Source organism: Paroedura picta, chromosome 2, assembly GCF_049243985.1.
Source record: "Paroedura picta isolate Pp20150507F chromosome 2, Ppicta_v3.0, whole genome shotgun sequence".
NCBI lineage: Eukaryota > Metazoa > Chordata > Lepidosauria > Squamata > Gekkonidae > Paroedura > Paroedura picta.
In genome coordinates, this window is record NC_135370.1 from 82838911 (window position 1) to 82862452 (window position 23542).

The 23542-nt window shown below is 44.0% G+C and overlaps 1 protein-coding gene across 3 annotated transcripts in view; it reads left to right on the forward strand.

Moving 5' to 3' along the window:
- The window catches only part of LOC143829830 (solute carrier family 9 member C1-like), a 188666-nt gene that overhangs the window by 121705 nt on the left and 43419 nt on the right, over positions 1-23542 (forward strand). For all 3 annotated transcript variants that reach the window (XM_077321296.1, XM_077321297.1, XM_077321298.1), the window contains one exon: positions 1841-1939. In XM_077321296.1, coding sequence (XP_077177411.1) covers positions 1841-1939 — 99 coding nt within the window. The remainder of the gene's footprint in view (positions 1-1840; positions 1940-23542) is intronic.

Genomic DNA, 23542 nt, shown 5'->3' on the forward strand with positions numbered 1-23542 from the left:
TACAAGACACTTACAAGAGCTAACTAAGGATATCAGAGAGCAAATGGGATAGCTATTTAGTGGTGATATTTACTGGTCTTAGAGACTGGTAGGGAGAAAACAGCCAATGTTCTGTTCTGAAAAGGAGAGAAAAAGAAGCTCATAAAGTGAGGGGGAAAAGTCGTAGCTCAAAACACAACCACACTGCCAGTTAGAGGGCAAAATGTGCCCTCAGGTGAGGATGATGCATTTGCTAAAAAACAGTGACTAAATGGGTTAACTAGAGGTTGACAAAAATAGTGTGAGAGCATTGATTGCTCTACAAGCACTGGATGGGGAGGGCAATCAGGAAAGCAAAAGATATACAGTATTTGCTGGTGTACAAGACTACTTTTCCCCCCTGAAAAACATGCCTCCAAGTGGGGGGTCGTCCTATACGCTGGGTGCACTTCAGTTGGGATAGACATAACTGCCCATAGTGGCCCATAGTACTGTAATGTAACTCTATATTTTGAGTGGAAATGTTGGGGGGTCGTCTTATATGCCCAGTCGGTAAGTATTAGTTAATTGTCTGCTAATCAGGAATAATAAGTGAGAGGAAGTGAGGCCAGAATAATGATGGGATTATGCTGAGTGAATCATAGGTCCTGGGTCATTCTATTGTCCTAAAGTCATGTGTCTCTCCAGGGCAAGGAGGGGGTATTAGCCAGCCAGCCAGTCTTGATGAGTTTTAAGATTGTTTCCTGAGGCTGATGTTTGGCTGGCATGCATCTTGGTCTATTTTGGTCCAAGTAATGCCCTGGGGCCATATATGGAACGTGTTCCATAGTCCACTAAGGAGCCGATCCTCCGACATCTCCAGGGATTGCTTGAGTTGTATGGGAAGGTCTGACTCCAAGGCATTTAAATAGAGTCCAGAGCTGCCCAATAGCTGAACTGCAGAGAGACTTCTCTCAGTGGATCGGCTGTTTGTCAGGGTGTAGTTTGCCCTTGCACACAGCCTGACAAACAGCTGATCTCAGAGAAGCTTCTATGTATGAGGCCTGAATAAAAAGCCTAATAGATTCAGGTTTTGCCATTCAGGTCCCAAATCACACTAGGGGTTCACACTAGGGGTTCACCCCAAAAAAAAAAACACCTGAATTAGCATTGTTTTGGGTTTTTTTCCAGGTTTTGCCAAGCCTAAAGCACACCCTAACTGAGAGGTTTCTGACTCTATAAGCTATAAACTGCCCCTCTACAAAAGTGGTAGCTGGAGGTCTCCCACAATTATAACTGATCTCAGGGCAACCAAGATCAGTTCACGTAGAAAAGATGGCCACTTTGGAAGGTGAATTTTATGGCATTATAACCCATTGAAGTCCTTCCCCTCTCCAAACATTGCCTTCCTCAGGCTCCACTCCCAGAATTTCCAGGTATTTTCTTACTTGGAGCTGGCAATCTTAACTCAAAAATCCAACAAATATAGATCCAGTCTTTACAATGAGTTAGATAATGGACTTTCAGTGTGCTTTTGCAGCTGGATTTTCCTGTGTGAAACAGGAAAATCTACTTCTAAAATACATGAAAGTGCATTCTCGAACATGCGCAGAATGGACCAGTAATTACTTCAGAAATTTAAAGTGCAATTCCTGCATTTCTTTAGTGTAGTCAAACATGTAAAATGTAAACAATATCACACTCAGTAGTGTGTATCATTCATTGTTACTATTTCCAGACTTCCCAATTCATTGTCTCCTATGTTTTCCATCTGTCTGTACTTTTAAAATAATTGTGCATCTTTTACCATTTTGTGCATATGTTCAATAATATACTGTATAATTTGATAATACTTCCTGTATATTGTACATGCTGCTTTCAGAGAAAAGCAAGAATTATTTGTTATGACTATGGAGATATCATATGTGAAGAAGGTGAACTTCCACGTGGCATTCATTTAATTACATCAGGAATGGCAAAGGTAAACTACAATTACAGACTAAACTTTGAGATTTTACTATAGTAAAAAGAAAGACATATCACTTTGGGTGGTGAAGCCAATTGCACAATACAGCCAGTATTATCTCATTGCTAGTCTTCATGCATTCTACTCTAGGTTGTGGTCCTTTTTGTTTGATATTTCTCTCATGATAGTTACATGTCTACTGGTGCAATTGCAGTAGTAAATAATGTGCCAGTATTGCCACTCCCTGTGTCATGTTTCATCATATTCAGAATGAATTTTCATTCACCTGGGCTCTCGTTCTCCACCCTAGTAAACAGGGCACTGTTTGCTATTCAACAATGATAGAAAATACTTTGTCTCCTGTTGTAGAGATCATGCAGATCAACAACAGGCAAATTATTAACATTAAGGGATTATATTCCAGCATTTTACAAACCTAGGGAATCTAGAAGTTGGTGCACGTGGACCATTCTAATAAGCATCTGAGCAGAAGCTCAAGCTAGATGAATTTTTTTTAGGCTGTCAACAAGCTGGATAAGAAAATGTTCTGTCCATTTTACACAATTATATTGGGAAGTTATTTGCCAGATGATATTATTTACCCCTGTGCCATGAAAAGCTGCATCGGCCCATTTCAGCGTACTATTTATTTCATTTCTACCCCACTTTTCTCCCCAGAGCAACTCACAATATTGTCCTCACAACAAGCCTGTGAGGTATTTAATCTGATAGTATGTGACCAGCCTAAAGTAATCCAGCAGGCTTCCATGGCAGAGCAGGGATTCAAAACCTGAGTCTCTAAGATTCAGCACGCTAACCACTATATTATTTATCAGTCTAAGCCCACTGATTTTAGCTGGTGAAGACTAGAGTAACTCTGCATTGGATTAGACTGAAACTTGTCTACTTTCTGGGATGCATGCAATTAAGTCTTTATGGTCTATGTCATATTAAGTCTCTGTAAAGAGCTAGGATTTTTTTCCCCCAGAAGGTTGGCAATTGTAGTTCAAACCTTCAAATTTAGGAGTATTCTGGAGTAATCCTTAAATAGGTCTAGTCAGAAGGAAGCCCCATGTTATTCCATGGGGCTTACTCCCAAGGAAGTATAGAATTACAGTCTGACTCTGGAGCTGCAAGTGTAATAACCCATCAGATAAGAAGACAAGGCCTGGAAAAGCATGATGATTGTTTTTCCTCTAAAGAGACTTCCTCTTCTTTTAAATTACAGCGTAATATAGTTGCCCTCTTTCTCATATTTTTTCAAAATAAATTTAGAGGTCCTCCATTGGTTCATTTGCAATCACACTGAATACAGAATATAGATATATATATAAGACACAACCTTTCCGCAAAGGGAATATCCAAAAGGCGGCCTCTGGATACACTGGAGAGAAAGAGATTTAGCCGTGCCAAAATAAATGCTCTTCTAAGAGAACTATCATCCAATATTCCTAAATATGCAGAGGAAGATCTATATACAGGGAAGATTCCCCAGTGTTGAGGGGAACAGGTGCTGTTAGATGTTGAGCTCAGTGTCTGTGCATCTATATCCTCCATTCTCTGCGTTTTGCCTCATGATAGTTCTTTTGTCTTGGGCAACTAGTAGATGGATATTTAGTCCAATGCCCTGCAGTTTCCCTAGCAATCACACTGCAATTCCTTTGTGAGACTCACTGATCTAGGTCTCCAAATGCTTTTAAGAGCAACTCAGACAAAACTTATGGTTGCCAACCTCCAGGTGGGGGCTGGAGAACTTTTGGAATGATAACTGATCTCCAGATTACATAAATGGCTTATTGTTTATTGTTTATTTAAAACATTTATTCCACTTCTTCTGGAGAAAATGGCTGTTTTGAAAGGTGGACTGCATGGCATTACCAAGGTATCTCCCCGCCCTAAAACATACTCTCCCAATTTTCATGTATTTCTGAATGTAGAATCTGGAATCATAATTAAAGTTCCAGTCCAGTACTGGTCCAATTTACATTAACATTTATCCTTAACACTTTGCTTATCTTATATTTGAGAAACAGCCTCCTGGGGGGAGATTGTCCGGGGCCCATATAGGCTGTCCAGACTTTACTTCCTGCCCCAGGAGGCCAGTCAGAAGGCTCACAGGTCAATTCAGTCCCTGCCATCAACACAGAATGCGATTTCCGTTTGGATTTTGGGCGATTTACAATTTCCCTCTGCAACAAGCATGATTGATCCGGAGTGATCCTACCTTTTGCCCGCGACATCCTGGAGTGGATATAACCCTTGATATTTGAAAAATTGGCATGAGAAAGCATGCAGTTCTCTGCTTTCCCCCAAACTAACTTGCTGCCGAGCCTCCAACACCCTAATTGGCCACTTCAAAGGCTTCCTGGTTGCAAAACTTTCCTCCCAAGATGTATTTTTTCTCTTTGTGACTGTGCTCCAGAATCAGCAGAGATTTGCCTCATTGTCTCAGAAGCTGCTGCTGCTGCTGCTGGGTGGCTAGCTGGCTGCTCGGCTCTCCCCGCCCCTCTCATTAGAGAAAGAGCCTCATGCTGCACTAGGCTTCTCCACCAGTAATCAAAAGAGGAGAAATAAAACATGCCAGCTGGACTTCTTCTGCCCTCCCCCATCTTAGCTCCCCAAATCAAGTGCAGAACACTTTCCGTTTCAAGTCGGGGGAAACTAATGAAGAAGACCAGGTTCAAATCGATCTGAATTCAACAGGATTGACAATGGAATAAACAAAGTAAGTGCAGATTCGGCCCTGGAGAGATCCACACCTGGCTTCAAGCTCCAGACAGCCTCAGGAAACCAGCTCTAGCTTCATAGGAATGGTTACCAATCACTTGGATCAGGCAGCATCAGGAAGCTCACACAGATTTCTCTGCACCCACCTCCCTCCTTCAGAAATGCTCTGACAACCAACCAATGCAGCATCAGAGAGGTGTATGTAGATTTATCTGTGCCCACCTCTCCCCCCCCCCCGCCTGTCATTCAGAAGCTCGCTGCCTTCTCTAATCCTCTAGGATTAGAGTCTTGCTTGTTACAATGCAGCAGCATTGTAACATGATAACCTTTTAAAAAACACCAGGGAATGTGAAGTGAAGTGGTAAAATTAAAAGAAAGATGCAAGCAGGCACCATTTGCAACAAAACAAAACAAAACCTTTGGGAACAGGGAAGGGATCAAAGCATTATAGGAGGCTGCTTCCTTCCGATCCCAATGTGGAAAACATATGGCAAATTACAGCCTGGAAAAAGAAAGGAGGAGAGCCCAAATCTGGAAAGCAAAGTTCCAACTCCCATAATCCAATTGAAGTCCAAAGCAAGGCTAAAATGAAGTATGCCTCCTTCTTTAATGTGGAAATAATTTTCTACAGAGTATAGCATACTATTTTTCTAAACGAATCTGCAAGTAGAAGAAGAAGAAGATGAACAAGAAGAAGATGAACAAGAAGAAGAAGAAGAAGAAGAAGAAGAAGAAGAGTTGGTTCTTATATGCCGCTTTTTTCTATTCGAAGGAGGCTCAAAGCAGCTTACAGTCGCCTTCTCTTTCCTCTCCCCACAACAGACACCCTGTGAGGTGGGTGAGGCTGAGAGAGCCCAGATATCACTGCACGGTCAGAACGGTTTTATCAGTGTCGTGGAGAGCCCAAGGTCACCCAGGTGGCTGCATGTGGGAGAGTGCAGTATCGAACCCAGCCTGATTAGAAATCCGTACTCCTAACCACTACACCATACTGGCTCTAGTAGTTCTATTTGTCACTGCTTTTCTTCTGGTATTTGGAAAGTTCATCTCTGAGTTAATTTCCTTCAAATTCTGAAGAACACCATAGTTTTATTGATTATTGAAATTCTGCAGGCTCTGTTTAATCCTAAATAATTTAATAAAGTCAAATTAAATAAAACAGACAAATGCATAAATATCACTGGCAGATAGTATACCAGTTTTCCTGTATAATTCAATAACATTTATCCAAATGAAACTTGAGTGTATTGAAAAAGCAAAAGGCATTTACTATTGAGATATAAATATTTGTCTCTTAATATGTTTCTTGCTTTTCATTTTTGTATGTTTGAAAATATAAATTATGTGTACACTTAAGGAAATTACTTTCAATACATTTTGATATATATATTTCATTTATAATTTCTAAACAAATATAACAATTCTAGTTTTTATATTTGCATCACAAGAAATGAGTAAGTCATGTAAAATATTACCAGCAATAATAATTTTCATATCACACATTTTTTATTTTCCAATATATTGCTGGATAGAGAGAGATAAAATATTAGCTATTACAAACATTTCAGAAATTCATCCCAATGTCTTTGAAATTCTTCAGCTGGTCTTTGATTTACCATAGCTGTTACTTTGGCCATCACAGCGAGTTCTCTGATTTTCTCGCACCATGAGTTCATTTGCTACTCTTGTTGCTGTTTCCATCTGGAAGCAATAAGTCTTGCCACTGTTATGTAGAAAAAAAATTCTGCACCATCCTTAGGTAACTCAATAACATATTTTGTTTCACATGCAAATTTTCATCTTTAATGCTTTTCTGTTAAAATATTTGAGCAGATGCCTCCTAGGTGGAGCCTGTCCGGCCTTCACTTCTGGTCCATGGGCCCATCAGGACATGCTCAGCGAAGCTTTCTGGGCTGGGGGGGGGGGCTGGCAAGCCCAATACAGCCTTCCCTTAGCCATGGGAAGCCACGCTGCAGCCAAGAAAGCCTTTTTTTCCAGACTAGCTTTTTTCCAGACTAACAGGAGCCGTGGCTGGGACTAATAATAGAGTTGGAAGGGACCTCATGGGTCATCTAGTCCAACCCTGCACTATGCAGGACATTCACATCCCTATCGCTCATCTGCTGTAACCTGCCACCCCTTTGCCTTCACAGAATCAGCCTCTCTGGCTATCTAGCCTCTGTTTAAACATCTCCAAAGATGGAGAACCCACCACCTCCCGAGGAAGCTTGTTCCACCGAGAAACCGCTCTGTCAGGAATTTCTTCCAGATGTTTAGATGGAATTTCTTTTGACCCCCTGACACAATCTTTGTTGCCCTCCTCTGGACACGTTCCAGTTTGTCAACATCCCTTTTCAACTGGGATGCCCAAAACTGAGTACTCCAAGTGAGGCCGAACCAGAGCAGAATAAAGCAGTACCATCACCTGGACACAGTACTCCGTCTGATACAGCCCCAAATCCCATTTGCTGTCTTAGTCACCGAGTCACACTGCTGACTCATATTCAATGTATGGTCTACTAAGACTCCTAGATCCTTTTCGCACATGCTACTGCCAAGACAAGTCTCCCCCATCTTATATTGGTGTATTTGATTTTTCCTACCTAAATGCAGAACTTTACATTTGTCCCTATTCTACTTCATTTTATTCAGTTTAGCCCACTTCTTGAGCCTTGTCAACAAGGATATCATGTGGAACCTTATAAAAAGCTTTACTTTAATGGAGGTAAACTGTATTCACAGCATTCCCCTAATCCAGCAAGGTAGTAACTTTCTTTAAAAAAGGTTATATAAGGTTATATAAGGTTAGCCTGACATGACTTGTTCTTGAGAAAGCTGTGTTAGTAATCACAGCCATTCACTCTAGCTGCTCAAGGATTGACTGTTTGAAGATTTGTTCTAAAATTTTGCAGATTATAGACATCAAGCTGACAGACTGATAGTTACCCATATCCTCTTTTTTCCCCTCCTTGAAGATGGGGGCAACATTTGCCCACCTCCAATCTTCTGGCACATCGCCTGTTCTTCAAGAAATGACAAAAATAATGGACAGAGGATCAGAAATTACATCTGCAAGTTCTTGGATGAAATTCATCTGGCCCAGATGACATTTTGTTGTTGTCAGTAATCTCTGACTCTTGGCGATGCGTGGTACAGCCATCACCACAATCTATGACCCCACACTGACTCCCTTAGCTGTGCAATGTTCTGGACGGTATCCATCTCAGTCGTGTCCAACCATCATGCTCTTTGTTGGCCTGGTTTCCTTTTTCCGCTGGCCAATCTTAGCAATGCTTTCTCCATTAAGTTGGATTGCCAAATTAAATGAGCCGGAGTTTTGTGATTTTGTCTACCAATGATATATCAGACTTTATGCACTGTGGTATTTCCTTGTTTGTGACTTTCACTGTCCATGGAACTTGCAGAAGCCTTCTCCAACTTCAGAGTTCAAATAAATCAATTAATCTCTTGTCCAATTTTTTCATCTTCCAACTTTCACAGCCACAAGTGGCTATGGAAATATGATAGATCTAGTTAATCTACATTTGGTAGTAAGGGTTATCTCCTTGCTTATCCATGTTCGGCTCAAGCTTATCATTGCTGAGCAAACCCAGAGCAATTCAATGTTTTATTTCCATAGAGCAGGGGTCCTCAAACTACGGCCCGCGGGCCAAATCCAGCCCGCGGATTATTTTTATCCGGCCCGCCTGGTGTTTTTCCCTCCAGCTGCCTGTCATTTAGCAACCAACTCCCTGCAGTGCGCATGTGTGAAATTTGAGCTGCACTCTCTGACTTCCCGCCTTTTCTCCGTCTCTTAATTCTTCCTCTCAGTCTCTGGCGTGATTGGAGGGATAACGAGTGTGCCTGTGCAAAGCCAGCGGCTGCCTGATCAAGGTTAAAAACAAGCTAGGATTTTTTTTTACATTAGGAGAGCCTTTTTTAAAGTTAGGAGAGCCTTTTTTCTTAAGTTGGTAAATTGGCTTGAGCTTAGAGTGGCAACGGGAAAATGAGGTTTGCAAGGCAGCACAGGGTCTGCAGCGCACAGCGGCTGCCCTAGAAAAACTCTGCTCTTGCAAGGATTTTAATGTTTACCCCCCTCCCCACCTTCCCATCAGATCTTTTTTGCCAAGCTCTCCATTGTCAGCCGCCTTTCTCTGAAGAGAGACCCGCCCCCCCATCACGTTAAAATAATTAGGATTTTTTTCTAAGTTAGGAGAGCCTTTTTTCTTAAGTTGGTTAGTTGGCTTGAGCTTAGGGTGGCAACAGGAAATGAGGTTTGCAAGGCAGTGCAGGGTCTGCAGCGCACAGTGGCTGCCCTAGAAAAACTCTGCTCTTGCAAGGATTTTAATCTTTACCCCTCCACCACCTTCCTGTCGGATCTTTTTTGCCAAGGTCTTTTTGCCGCCTTCCTCTGAAGAGAGACCCGGTCCCCGTCCCCCCTATCACGTTAAAACAATTAGGATTTTTTTAAACATTAGGAAAGCCTTTTTTTGAAGTTGGTTAGTTGGTTGGGGTGGTTTCTAGGTGGGTGGCATCACAATGATAATGCAAATTGTCAGTGCTCAGAGGAAATGAAAATGGTCAGTGCTCAGTGTTATTGCATGGGAACTTAATCCAGCTCTGCAGACAGCGAAGGAGTAGGAAACACAATTTAATTGACAGTAGTAGAAGAAGAAGAGTTGGCTCTTATATGCCGCTTTTCTCTACCTCAAGCGGCTTACAATCCCCTTCCCTTCCCCACAACAGACACCCTGTGAGGGAGGGGAGGCTGAGAGAGCCCTGAGATTACTGAAGAAGAAGAGTTGGTTCTTCTATGCTGTTTTTCTCTATCCAAAGGAGGCTCAAAGTGGCTTACAGTCACCTTCCCTTTCCTCACCCCACAACAGACACCCTATGAGGGAGGTGTGGCTGAGAGAGCCCTGAGATTACTGAAGAAGAAGAGTTGGTTCTTATATGCCGCTTTTCTCTACCCGAAGGAGGCTCAACGCGGTTTATAGTCGCCTTCCCTTCCCTCTCCCCACAACAGACACCCTGTGAGGGAGGTGAGGCTGAGAGAGCCCTGATATTACAAAAGGGGTACCCACCCACGGCCATGAGCGCAGCTAGGTCATGGTTCGCGGCCCTACACCCTGCCTCAAACCCCCCTTTTGGCATGCCACTGCCAGCCCGGGCAAGCATCTCCACCATGGTCGCTTGCCTCCCTCTAACTCCACCCGCCCCCTGAGCAGAACTCTTAGGGAGAGCTCTTGAGGTGGAGGTCCCAGGTAGACTCTCCAGCCCCTTGCTGGTAGGTTGTGCCTGCGCAGGCACCCCACTGCCAGCCTGTCTCTCCCCCTGAAGCAGGACAGCCTGGTGGTGCCTCTTCAGGTGGTTCATGAGGCCGCTAGTCGTGTAGTGGCGCTCCTGCCTTCCATGACTAACCCTCTGCCTACAGAGCTGGCACTCTGCTAGGTGGGTTCCCTCCACTGTCTGGAAGTAATTCCAGACTTTGGAGCCTTTGGACGACGCAGGCTCGCTCGCAGCCTGCGAAGTCCTCTGAGCTGCCTCCTGTGAGGAGCTCGGGCCGGACACACCGTGTCCTGAGGTGGGGACAGAAGGCAGTGAGAGAGGGGGAAGGGGTCGAGATGGCGGGGCAGGGGGTGCCACCTCCATCTCTCCCTCTTGCACCACCTCAACCATCTGCTCCTGTCCCCCCCCCCCAATTGAAGCCTGCTGGATCCTGGAGGAGAAATGGGAGTAGACTGGCGGGCCAGTCCCTCACCCATCTCCTCCAGGGCTCTCTGCACCCTCGAGGTGATGCCTGGGGACATGAAGGACAAGCCACTCATGTCCCCAAGGCTCACCCCAAGGGAGAGATCAGGCAACTCCTCCTGACGCCCCCATGCCTCGCTAGCAAAAGGAGCGGCACGAGGGGCTGCCTGATCAGCAGGCCCCGCAGAAGTGCCAGCAAAGACCCCTGCCTGCCGCACCTTAGAAAGGGGCGCCCCGGCAGCCGCCTCAATAAAGAGACCCTTGTGGACACTCTTTATTGCACCACTCCGGCCAGAGGTCGGAGTGGTGGAAGGTTGACCCAAGACAGGCCTCTTCTCAGGTGGGGGGAAGGACGCTTCCTTCCCCCTCTCACTCCCCTCCACCCCTCTAGTTTTCTGTAGGGCCTTTCCCCCAGGGCCCCTAGCCTGACCTTCCTTCTTCCCACTCATGTTCCCTTGGACAAACTTTTCGTACTAACTGTCTGTAATCTAAGAGACAGGGAAATTTGAGGCCCTACCACTAACTGCCCTAACACCTGTTTCTAAGGAAACCTTGAAACTTATAAAACCCTCCCACCAGCTACCTGTTTAGTTTTTTTAGACCCTAAGCTGACCTAACTTCTATGGAGTTTTCTTGTTCTCTCTCTCTCTCTCTCTCTCTCTCTCTCTCTCTCTCTCTCTCTCTCTCTCTCTTTGTTAAACTAAAGGAACCTGTCTGGTCCTAGCTAAGTTTAACTGGCCCTACCTAACCTACAGCAGGGAAAAATTAGAAAAAAAAACCCTTTTTAGACTTTTAAAGTGTTTTAAACTACCTGAGTGTTACTAGCTAGAAGGAAGGCTGGAGCAGATTTGTGCACCAAGCCCCCACCTGATCTGCTAAGAAGAACCCCTAAACCTGTTGGCCTCTAAATCAATTCCTGTCTCTACCAGGAAAGCTGGCCTTCAATAAGGCACAGCCCCTGCTGGTTTAAATGTTTTTTAACTATTAAGAAAATACAATTTTAACCTAAAACCCAAATCACTGTTCTCTTATAAAAATCCTATCTGGCTACTTAGGAAAGAAACTATTCTAAAAAATTATTTGCACTTTATAATTTCTCCTAACACTATGGATTTTACTGCCTATTTAAAGGGTCACTAATTGGACACCCCAAGAAGAACGCAGCAATTCCCCCCAGGAAGGAAACAAACAATCTCCAAAACACCAACCAGCTGCCAGCCATCCAGGGCACTCTCCCAAAGGTGGCAACCAAGCAAAAGTGGCCCTGCAAGGCCCAAACTGCCAAATCAAACCAAGCCTAGCCTAGGCCAACCAAACAGCTTCTGCAAACAACCAGCAGCCACCCAGGGCACTCCCCCAAGGGTGGCCACCAAGAAAAACTTGCCCCGCAGGGCCCTAACCAAACAAGCTAACTCTACCAAAGAAACAGCTCCCAACAAACAAGCAGCAGCCACCCAGGGCACTCCCCCCCAAAGGTGGCTGGCAAAAACTGGCCCTGCAAGGCCCTAAGCTAAACCAACCTAAGAACCAACACAATCTAACAAACTAAACTAGACTAAATAACAAACTAAACTAAAACTAGCCCCCCACCAAAAAACACCTACACACCTATCAAACAACCAGCTGCCACCCAGGGCACGAAGCCCAAAGGTGGCAACTGAGGAAACCTGTGGAAAAAAACCCAAAACAACCAACCCCCCCAAAAAAACAACCAGAAACAATGCAACTTTACAGTACAAGCCCCACCCCCCAGCCCCAAGATACTTTTACAAAAAACAAAACAGCAAACAGTTAACACAATAAAAACAGCAAATACAATTCCCCAAACCCCCCAGGCCCCCACCCACAGAAACCCAAAGGCAAAAAACTTTTGAAAAGAGGAGAGAGAGAGGGGGAGAAGAGGGAGGGAAAAATAGAGAAAAATAGAAAAGGAGAAGAAAAAAATACCCTAAAACAAACTATTGCTGTCTTCTCCAGCGCAGACTCCACACAGGCCAGGTCCAGAAGTCCACCAGTCAGGACAAGAGGCAGGCAGGCAGGCAGGCCACTCTACCAAGCAGGAGCTTAGGAGCAGCACAGCCAGCCAGAGCTCAAAGTGAGCTCCAGCAAGCAACCCCTTGCTTTAAGTAGCCTCCTCCTAGGCAGGCTACAAAGCAAGGGGATTTAAAAAATAAAAACCCTTCTGTGAGTGGCAGAATGCCTGAGCTGAAAAGCTACAGGCATTCTGGTTGGCCACTCACTCCCCCCTCCCCCGGCTGCCATTTTAGGCGGCAAAAAAAAAGTTAAAAAAACAAAAAGACAGCCAGAGAGGCTTCAGGCAACGGCTGCCTGAAGCCTCCGACTCACCCGAATCAATTCGGCCCGAATCGATTTGGCAGCCCGAATCGCCGAATCTCGGCGATTCGGACCGCTAGGGGGAGCCAGAGGGCCGATTCGGACCGTTTCTGGCTCGGAAACGGCCGAATCGGCCCCGAGTTTCCGAACCCGAATCGCCCATCCCTAGTTGTGATCTCTGAGCACTGCAAGTTCAGCCATGTGCTTGTATGGCTGAACTCACATTAAATCTCAGGAACCATGCACTCAAAATGGGAACCATCTTTGGCAGCACTTATGTCTATGAACAGACTTTTTCCAGAATGAAACATCTGAAATCTCTAACCAGATCTAGCCTAACTGATGCACACTTGCATCACTTGTCACGACTAGCAGTGACAAATATGGAACCGGACATTGACCATCTCATTAGCCAAAAGCAGGCCCATAGTTCCCATTAAAATACTGGCAAGTTTGTTGATTTAACTTTACTTGTTCTTCATTTTAAATATTATATTTGTTCCCGTTTTGTTTTGTTTTTTACTTCAAAATAAGATATGCGCTGTATACATAGGAAATTGTTCAGTTTTTTTTTTTAACTATAGTCCGGCCCTCCAACGGTCTGAGGGACAGTGAACTGGCCCCTTATTTTAAAAGTTTGAGGACCCCTGCCATAGAGCAATCACCACTCATATCAATTTGTGATCCAAGTAAAATGAATTCTTGAACACATTAGATCTCTTCATTAATTGTTATTGTGACATGTATGTTTTTTGCATTGGTCATTATTTTTGTCTTTTTGGTGTTTAAGAAAAGGCCGCATTTCTCACTTACTTCATTGACCTTTGTAATCAGCTGTTTTAGGCCTTCCTTAGTTTCTGACAGGAGAGTAGTGTCATCAGCATATCGAATATTATTTATATTCCTTCCTCCAGTCTTAATTCCAGTGTTTTATTCTTTGAGTTCATTCTCTCTCATAATGATCTTAGGAAGGAAGAAAGAATACAACCTTGACACACTCCTTTCTCTGTTTTGAATCAGTCAGTGTCACGAAATCATGAATATACAATGGCTTCTTGGTTTGTGTAGAGCGACTATATCAGTTTGATCAAATGCACTGGCACCCCCAAATTTTGTGGGGCTTCCCATAATTTGTTGTGATCCACAGAATCAAAAGCTTTCTTGTAGTCAATAAAGCAGATGTAGACATCCTTCTGATATCCCTGTGACTTTTCCAAAATCCAGCACAGATTTGCTATGTGATCACAAGTGCCATGCCCAGCTTGAACATTTGGTAATTCTCTTTCATTGGTTGTTGCTATGTGTTGTATGATTTTGAGCAGGATCTTACTAGCATGAGAAATGAAGGCTATTGTATGGTAATTAGAACAGGTTTTTTTTTAATTCACTCTTTTTTGGTAGTAGGATGAACACAGATCATTTCCATTCCTCTGGCCAGTTATTAGTTTCCCAGTTTTTCTGGCACAAAACTGTAATGGTTTTGATTGGTACATATCTCAGCAGTTCCACGGGTATGATATCAGTGCCTGTGGGGTAGTTCGGCAATTGACTCAAGGCTCATTCAACTTCCTCAAGAATGACCAGTTCAAGTTCTGTATCTATGTCTTTTTCATTTTGCCGAAAGCAAACTTCCGTTCTGCATGTATACAGTTCTTTGTGTTCCCACCACCTTGATGGGATACTCTGTTCTTGATACTTTGTTGGTCAGTCAGTTCCTTCCCTTGTTTATTTTTGATAATGCCTTTATGAGCAGCAAGTGGCATTTGGAACCTATTTACTTGTGCAAAATCATTTATCATGTGTCCCTTTTTGTAATCTTCTAAGTGCTTGCATTTCTGATTCCAGCTATTCTTATAATTTCATCTGAGAGCCATTTTGATCTTTTTTCTGGGTTCTTATGTAGTATTTGTTTACCGGCTGTTTCAACAACAGTTGATTGAATTTCCTGCCACAGTTCATCAGGCATCTTCTCTGTTGCATTCAGTAGTTGTAATCAGGTTTTCACCTCCACTGCATATATGAGCAGAATTTTATTTACATCGAACTTCCTTAATCCTGATGTTCTCTTGATATTGCAGAGTTTTGTTTTGATTTTAGCCCATAACAGTTCATGATCTGAACCACAGTTAGCACCTGGATATGTTTTGACAGCAAGGATTGAACTGGGCCATCGGTGGCTGCATAAGATATAGTTGATTTGGTTTTTATGTAGTCCATTTGGTGATGTCCAAGTGTGTAGGCAACTTTTATGCTGTTTGAATCAAGTGTTCATTATGCAAAACTGATTTTCATGACATAATTGTACTAGACAATCAACTGCATCATTCTTTTCTCCAAGTCCAAAGTTGCCAGTAATGTCTCTCTCTGCTTGTGTGCCAACTTTTGCATTTTGTTGTTGTTGTTGTTAGGTGCAAAGTCATGTCCAACCCATCGCAACCCCATGGACAATGATCCTCCAGGCCTTCCTGTCCTCTACCATTCCCCAGAGTCCATTTAAGTTCGCATTAAAGTCACCCAGTTAAGTAATTGACATCCGTCTTGGGTATTTGTTTTAAAGTGTCTTGAATGGTGGTAGAGAGGTCTTCAATTTCTGCCTCCTGTTGCATCAGTTGTCAGAGCGTATACTTGGACAGCTATCATATTTATTGGCTTGGCACAAATTATTAACTTGTATTTCTTTTCTCAGAGCCTGTGGTCCCTTCTGTCCAATTCGTTTGGGCAGACCTTCCACTTTTTGAAAGAAGCCTCTTTGCATTTATAGCTTTCTTTTTTTAATATATTTTTTATTTTCATAAAGATAGAAATATAGAAAAGAGACAGTATAAGTTGTTAATACAAAGAATGGTAAAATATAGTCTTCATTTGTTACATTTACACCTCCTCCATTAAGTGCCTCCTTTTAGTTATGCTTTAAGTTTAGACTGGGATGCACTGTGGAGATATATTTAATAATACAGATTCAGCTTACATAGGAAATCTAAGACCCCACATTAACTACATAATGGTATGAATTTACAAAGAACAGTAAAATATAGTCTTCATTTGTTATACTTAAACCCACTTCATTACGTGTCTCCTTTTAGCTAAGCTTTAAGTTTAGGCTGGGGGCACTGCAGAGATATATTTAATAATACAGATTCAGCTTACTTAGAAGATCTTAGACCCCATGTTAACTACTTGACACAGTCTAAGAGCCATCCTGACAGATATTTCCAGATGTAAATTAAATGCTTAACATTGAACATTTCTTGTAAAACAATATGAACTTTGGCCCTATAACAATACACTAATAAAAAAGAAAAGAAAAAAAGGGGGGAAACCCACTTTTTCGTGACATTTCCAGCACTTACAATTATATTACCTTGAAAGTGTACAAAAAAAAATAACAAAAAGATTTCAATCGTTGCTTCTCCTTTCCCTTAATACAGATTCAGCTTACATAAGAAATCTAAGACCCCACGTTAACTACACACAATTATATTATATTATATTATATTATATTATATTATATTATATTATATTATATTATATTATGTTATGTTATGTTATGTTATGTTATGTTATGTTATGTTATGTTATATTATATTATATTATATTATATTATATTATATTATATTATATTATATTATATTATATTATATTATATTATATTATATTATTACTACTTACAATTATATTACCTTGAAAGTGTACAAAAAAAAATAACGAAAAGATTTCAATCATTGCTTCTCCTTTCCCTTAATACAGATTCAGCTTAAATAAGAAATCTAAGACCCCACATTAACTACACAATGGTATAAACTTTTGCCCAAAACTTATAAGCTTTTTCACATTTCCGCCACATATAGGAAAAGAAGCCTACTTTGTTACCACATTTCCAATGTTTGTTAACATAGTTTTTAGTAATTTTTACAGTCACTTTTAGTGTCACATACATCTATAAAACATTTTATACTTGACACATTCTAAGAGCCATCCTGACAGATATCTTTTCAGATTTGAATTAAATGCTTAACATTGAACATTTTTTGCAGAACAGTATGAACTTTAGCCCTATAACAATACACTAATAAAGAAGAAAGAAAGGCGGAAACCCCCATTTTATCATGACATTTCCAGCACTTACAATTATATTGCCTTAGAAATATACAGAAGAAAAATAATTTAAAACAAAATTTCAAACATTGCTTCTCCTTTCCCTTCCCCGGTCTTCTTAAGGGGGTCTCATATCGAGACTTGCTGCATCTTGTTCCCGTAGACTTATGTTCTGTCCAGTTGGCCTTTGGCGTAGAAAGTGCAATTGTACTCTTTCCCGCAGAATATGCATCGATGAATCTTGAGGCAGTTGCACCTCCTGGACTCCGATATCAATACAATTTTTCCCCTGAAATGCTCCTTTAAATCGATTACTTTCAAAGCAGATCCATATATCTTTTGGTTGATTCTTGTGCACTGTTGCTTTGAAATGGCTGTATGTCTTTTTAAGAAGGGTGTCCTTATATAGGCTGCAAGGCTCCAACATCCCCTTTTCCATCTCCAAAATTTCAGATTTCTCTTCTGCTGATGGTTTTCCACCTTGTTTAGAGCTATCATCAACCACTGTTATTGATCCATCATTGCTGTTAATAACTTCTTCCTTGCCATCTTGGATCTCCTTGAAAATATTCTTAAGCAATCCTTCTGTGAATGCTTTCAAATCTTAGGTTTGTTTCTCTATTAGATGAGCCATTCTTTTTAACATAGACATGTTTTAGGCTTGTAAGTCAGCAACCAATCTCAGACAATTTTGCAAATAGCCAGTAGAGGTCCTATACAGTCCTAGGCGAGAGCAAAAGTCTGTTTTGTCCTCCGACGTTCCTGGCACTAGTAAGTGACGTTTTGAAGTCAGTAAAGCAGATAGTCTTGTTCTGGAGCAGAGTTCTCGAGGGATCTTCCCATTCACGGCTCTTATCTCTTATCTCCGAAAACCAAAACAATTGCAGTAAGAGCTATTGCTAATTAATTTGAGTTAATTTAAGTCCTCTTCTTCTGCTTAAGAAAGAGAATTAGCCTGCCTCATAACGAGGTGGCTTCAGGCCGAGCTAGAGGGGGGAAGGAGAGAGACGAAAAAACTGAGAAATACTTGCAGTTTCTGTGCGTTAATTAATGTCTTGGAGATTCTGTGCGTTGATTAATGGCTTTCGTGAGGCTAATAGATGCTGTCCTCCCTCAGTCCACAGCGTTCATTTGCAGTAAATCGTAGTGGAGGGTTAAAGCAGATTCTTTAAGAAAGAAAGGAAGGAAGAAAAATCCAAGATAGAATATGGCGGTCGTCCTCTTGACCTGAAACGCTGACAGCCTGTAATCCGGGAAGATAAACTCCCTAAAGGATTGGAGATGGCCCCAAGAGTTCCCTAGGACTTCCTGGGCAGAAAGGTGAGGTGGGGTTTGTGTACCCTTCCTCTTTTCTGCCAATTGCTTCCACAATTGGCCCCTGTCAGGCTCCAGTGATTGCACTGCAATCCCCTCAGGACAACATCTTTAGCCACACCCCCATTTATAGCTTTCTTGACCTTTATTCTTAAAAATGAAGGCCTTCTTTTAGACTTGTCAGTGCCTTTCCTAATCTGGGGAATGCATTTTGTGTGGGCTTCAATTAGTGTGATTTAAACAGCTTCCAAGCATCATCTAGCAATTTGACTGTCTTGTGTTTTCCTTTCAGCTTCCTTTTAACTGTTCCCTTCATATTGTAATGTTCAAAGTTTATTTGAAGTCCAAGATGAGCATGTGCAACATGGTGGCTTGGTTGGACGCCGGAGCTTAGAGCTCCGCCCAGCTGTGTGATTATGAGTGCTGCTAGACTGTGGAGCACTCCCCCCTTTGCATTTTTCTGGGGATTGGGGTTTAGTTTTTTCTTTCCCCCTGATTCTGTGGAAATGGACTGGTGGATACTGGCAGCAGAACAGAGAGGTAATGGCACAGGAGAGTCAGAACCTAGTGGCCTAGCACACCCATTCCAACACTGGACTCACGTAGGAGGCCTCTCCAGCGAGAGTCACCTTAGCTGTGAGAGAGGGACCGGCGTGAGTCTCAGAGTGTGCTTAGAGCCGGCTGCAATGAGAGCCCTGGGAACGAGGCTTCTCGCAGAAGATCCTACCAACTCTCCCTGCAAGCCCTCACCCTCACCCAGAACTCGGAGCCCCCCAGTGCGCCCTCCCCAGCCGAAGAACACCGGGGAGGGACGGAAAAAAAAAAGAGGAAGAGCTGCTCCCCTGGGTGATTCCTAGGGCTTCAGCTGGGTCTGCCTTGGTTGGGGGGGTGGTAGATGGAGGCGCCGGCAGAGAGACACGGCTGAGGAACTTGGGGCCCGATAAGGGAGCTTGGGACTGCGATTGGAACGTGCTGGTGCCTGGCTAGTTTCATCTGGCGAATGGGAAGAGCCCTTGGGGGACGCTCTGCCCGCTCTGTCTTGTGTGAGGCTCCCAAGTAGACTCCTTACTGGTGGAAGCTCAACCTGGAGGGGAAGGAAGCCTGGGACGCTTCCTCTTTAAGAACTTCTCTGAGACTGGAAGAGTGGAGAGCTGGATCTCCAACTGCCACCCAGTGGCTGACTGGAAAATCTCCCAGAGCTTGGCCTCTGGCTTCAGTGTCTGCCTCTTTGGTACCATCCAGTGGCTCGGGACTGAACATCAGCAGAATTTTTTTTCCTTTTCTCTCCCTTGGCCTTCTGTGGCCAGTGTTGGATTGTGGTGGAAAGTAGGGAACATCCCACGTAGCTTGGGAACATCACCAGGAGAGGAATGAGTAGATTGATCCCAGCTGAGTTGGGGAGGGAAGGGACTGGAGTGGTAGAGAGAACCCCTGTAATAGGCGGGATCTTGCCCTGCAGCCTGACCCCACCTCGCCAGCTGCTAGAATAGGTTGGGTGGGGGGAAGGGGGGCAGGGCTCTCCCGGTGCCAGAAATCAGTGGAGTGGAGTGTGTCAGTATTGGGTGGGACTCGGTCGAGAGCTTGGCTGTCTGGTTGGTATATTGTCCACCCAACACACCACCAGATGCCCTGCCCCACCTCCTGGAGGCAGCGGCCACCTGGGCATTGCAGTTTCCCAGGCTTCTAATCCTGGGTGACTTCAGTGTCCATACGGACGCGACCTCTTCAGTTTTAGGTGGGGACCTGGTGTCATCCATGGCAACACTGGGGCTCTTGGAATTTGTTGCTGGACCCACACATCACGCCGGCCACATACTCAACTTGATTTTCGGTGCAGGGGTAGAGGTGGATCTGGATGCAGCTCCGGCTGTGCCGTGGTCAGACTATTATGCCCTCCAGGCCCGGCTCAGGATACCACCCCTTCCCCAGTTGGGCAGTGTATTTTAGCCCTCCTGCAGAGACTTATGGATCCAATTGGTTTCCGGAATGCTCTGCAGGACCCGATGCTGCCTGGTGACTCACTGACAACCTTAGTGGAGGACTGGCAGTCCCGTCTAACGGCCGCTATAGATGAGATCGTCCCTAAACATCCTCTCTGTCCTCTACTCAAACAGGCTCCCTGGTACACGGGGCCGCTCCGGAAGAAGAAGAGGCTAGATCGAGCGTGGCGCAAGACTCGCAATGAGGCTACAAGAACATCTTATCACATGCTTATGAGGGTGTATGAGATGGTGGTGAAAGTGGCAAAGAGAGTTTTTGCCGTGGAAATCGCGTCCGCAAGCTCTCGCCCAGCCCAATTATTTATGGTAGTTTGATCCCTCACCGCCCTTCAGAGGCGCCAAAATATTAGCCAATTGGAACTTGGCTGTGAGGCATTGGCGAGCTATTTTGCGGACAAAGTCTTGTTGCTCCACCATGACCTTCCCGCTACAATTAATACAGTAAACGAACTGGAGGCCTGTTGGCCGCCCTTGGCATTGAGAGGTTTGATGGCTTCAGGCGGCTCTCTTCCTCCGAAGAGGACAAGTTGCTGGGATCGGTCAGGGTGACCACTTGCCCCCTTGACCCCTGTCCTTCCTGGCTCCTCAAAGGAGGTGGCCAGAAGATAGGAGGCCAACTCAGGGACATTATCAACTGCTCCTTGGGTTCTGGGGAGTTCCTTGAGAGGCTGAAGGAGGCAGTGGTTTGTCCTCTCCTGAAAAAACCAACGATGGACCCGCGGGATCCTGCCAGCTACCGCCCAGTATTGTACTTAGCGTTCCTGGGCAAGGTGTTAGAAAAGGCTGCGGCGGACCAGCTCCTGGCTTTCTTGGAGGAAACTTCAGCACTCGATCCATATCAGTCTGGCTTTCGTCCTGGCCACGGGAGTGGAGTCAGCAGTTGGAAACACTTCACACTACCTCGTTCAGTTTCCCAATCTCTCAAATGGTGGACCATCCCTTAAAACTTAGCTACAGGGGTACCTTTTGGGTTACAACAAGAGGATTTACTCCTTTATACAGATGTCTCTCTGGACGGTTGGGGGGCACATTGCCTCCAGCATGCCACTAGTGGTCGCTGGAGTGAGACAGAAAAATCTTTACATATTAATATTTTGGAACTGCAAGCCATAAGACATGCTCTTTCTTTCTTTTCAGACCTGTTTACAGAAAAACATGTCCTGGTAGCATCGGACAATATGACAGCAGTTTTTTACATAAAAAAACAGGGAGGCAGCAAGTCCAAAAGACTATGCCAAGAAGCGACAAGAATTTGGGACTGGGCTATTTCCAATCGAACAACCTTGTCTGCCATTCACATTGCCGGGTCACTGAACACATGGGCAGACACATTGAGCAGAGATGTAAACATGGTTTAGGAGTGGTCTCTCAACCCATCCTGTATAAACCCCATTTTTCATCAGTGGGGTCAACCAACCGTGGATTTGTTTGCGACTCATCAAAACACGAAGTGCACTCAGTTTTATTCCAGGGGAGGAATAGATCCGACCTCACTGGGAGATGCCTTCCTCCACTGTTGGAAGGGATCCCTTTTTTATGCCTTCCCTCCATTCGGACTAATAAACAGGATGGTGACCAAATTAGTAGCAGACGACACTCAATGCATCTGTGTCACGCCCTTTTGGATGGAAAAAACATGGTTCCACACTCTCTTCCAATTGGCCAAAGGGAGGTATCTTCACCCGCCGAACCGGACAGATCGCCTAACTTGGGGAGAGCACCTGCATCCAAACCCCCAACCCCTCCACCTGACAGCCTGGAGGGTAGGTTTGTAGAAGACTTGAGAGTAGACCAGATTTTGGAAGCCACCCTGTCCTTTACCTGTCATTTGTTTCTTATTTAGTTAAATTAAAAGTTAGAGGACTATCCAATTCTTCTATCAAAGTACACTTAGTGGCTATTTCTGCTTCTCATGAAATGGTCGACGGTAAAACTATTTTTGCTCATCCGTTAATTACAAAGTTTTTGAAAGGTTTAAAGAATTTGTTCCCACCTAATGTTCCTGTAATTTCACAATGGAGTCTATCCCTTGTTTTATCTCGTTTAACTCATAAACCTTTTGAATCTCTGCCAAATCGGATTTGTCTTTTTTGTCATTCAAAGTTGCCTTTTTGGTTGCAATAACCTCAGTGCGTAGTGGGGGAACTCGCGGCACTATCCTCTGAGCCTCCATTTTTACAGGTTTTTCCTGACAAAATTATACTACGTCCTAGTGTCTCTTTTCTTCCAAAGGTGGTTTCCAAGTTCCACATGGGACAATCTTTGGTCCTCCCGGTGTTTTTTCCACAACCCACCTCTCAATTTGAAACACAAATGCATACACTTGACATTCGCAGAGCCATACTTTTTTATTTGGACAGAACCAAAGACTTTAGACAAGATAAGTCTCTTTTTATCTGTTTCCGGGGTGTGAGAAAAGGTAAAGCTGCATCTGCGCAAACCATTTCAAGATGGATTGTACAAGCGATTTCTCTGGCATACAAGGCTTCTGGCTTAGACTGTCCATTCGGGATTAAAGCGCACTCCACAAGGGCACAGGCATTGTCTGCAGCGTTTGCGGCTAACCTTCCGATGCGTGACATTTGCAGAGCAGCGACATGGTCAACGCCTGGCACCTTCATATGTCACTGCTGCATTGATGTTGACTCTGGAAAAGATGCAGCAGTGGGAAAAGCGGTGTTAAAATCAATAATCCGCTAATAGCCCACCCCAACTCCATTGCTGTATCATCTTGTTAATCTCCCATGTGGGACTGCACAGAAACCACGAAGATGAAAACAGGGTTGCACTTACCTGTAACTGTTGTTCATCGAGTAGTCTTCTGTGCAGTCACACAACCCTCCCTCCTTCCCCACTGGGCCGCTACTTATTGATACCCCGTTGAGCGGCAAGGGGAAAGGGCTGAGGGGAGAGTGCTAACTCCTCCCACATCATGTGACTTTGGGCGGGAAAGTCACTCTGTGAGGGGAGGGGTGAGCACTCTTGGGAGACCTTTTTTTGCTTTGAGCTGGCTAGTTAATTCTCCGTGGCAGGCCTGCGATCTTCGCAAAACCCATATGTGACTGCACAGAAGACCACTCGATGAACAACAGTTACAGGTAAGTGCAACCCTGTTTTGCAATGAATGGCTGTGAAAGTTGGACCATAAGGAAAGTTGAGTGTCAAAGAATTGAGGCTTTTGAACTCTGGTGCTGGAGAAGACTCTTGCGAGTCCCTTGGACTGCAAGGCGAACAAACCGGTCAGTCCTAGAGGAGATCAGCCCTGACTGCTCTTTAGAAGGCCAGATCCTGAAGATGAAATTCAAATACTTTGGCCACCTCATGAGAAGGAAGGACTCCCTGGAGAAGAGCCTAATGCTGGGAGCGATCGAGGGCAAAAGAAGAAGGGGACGACAGA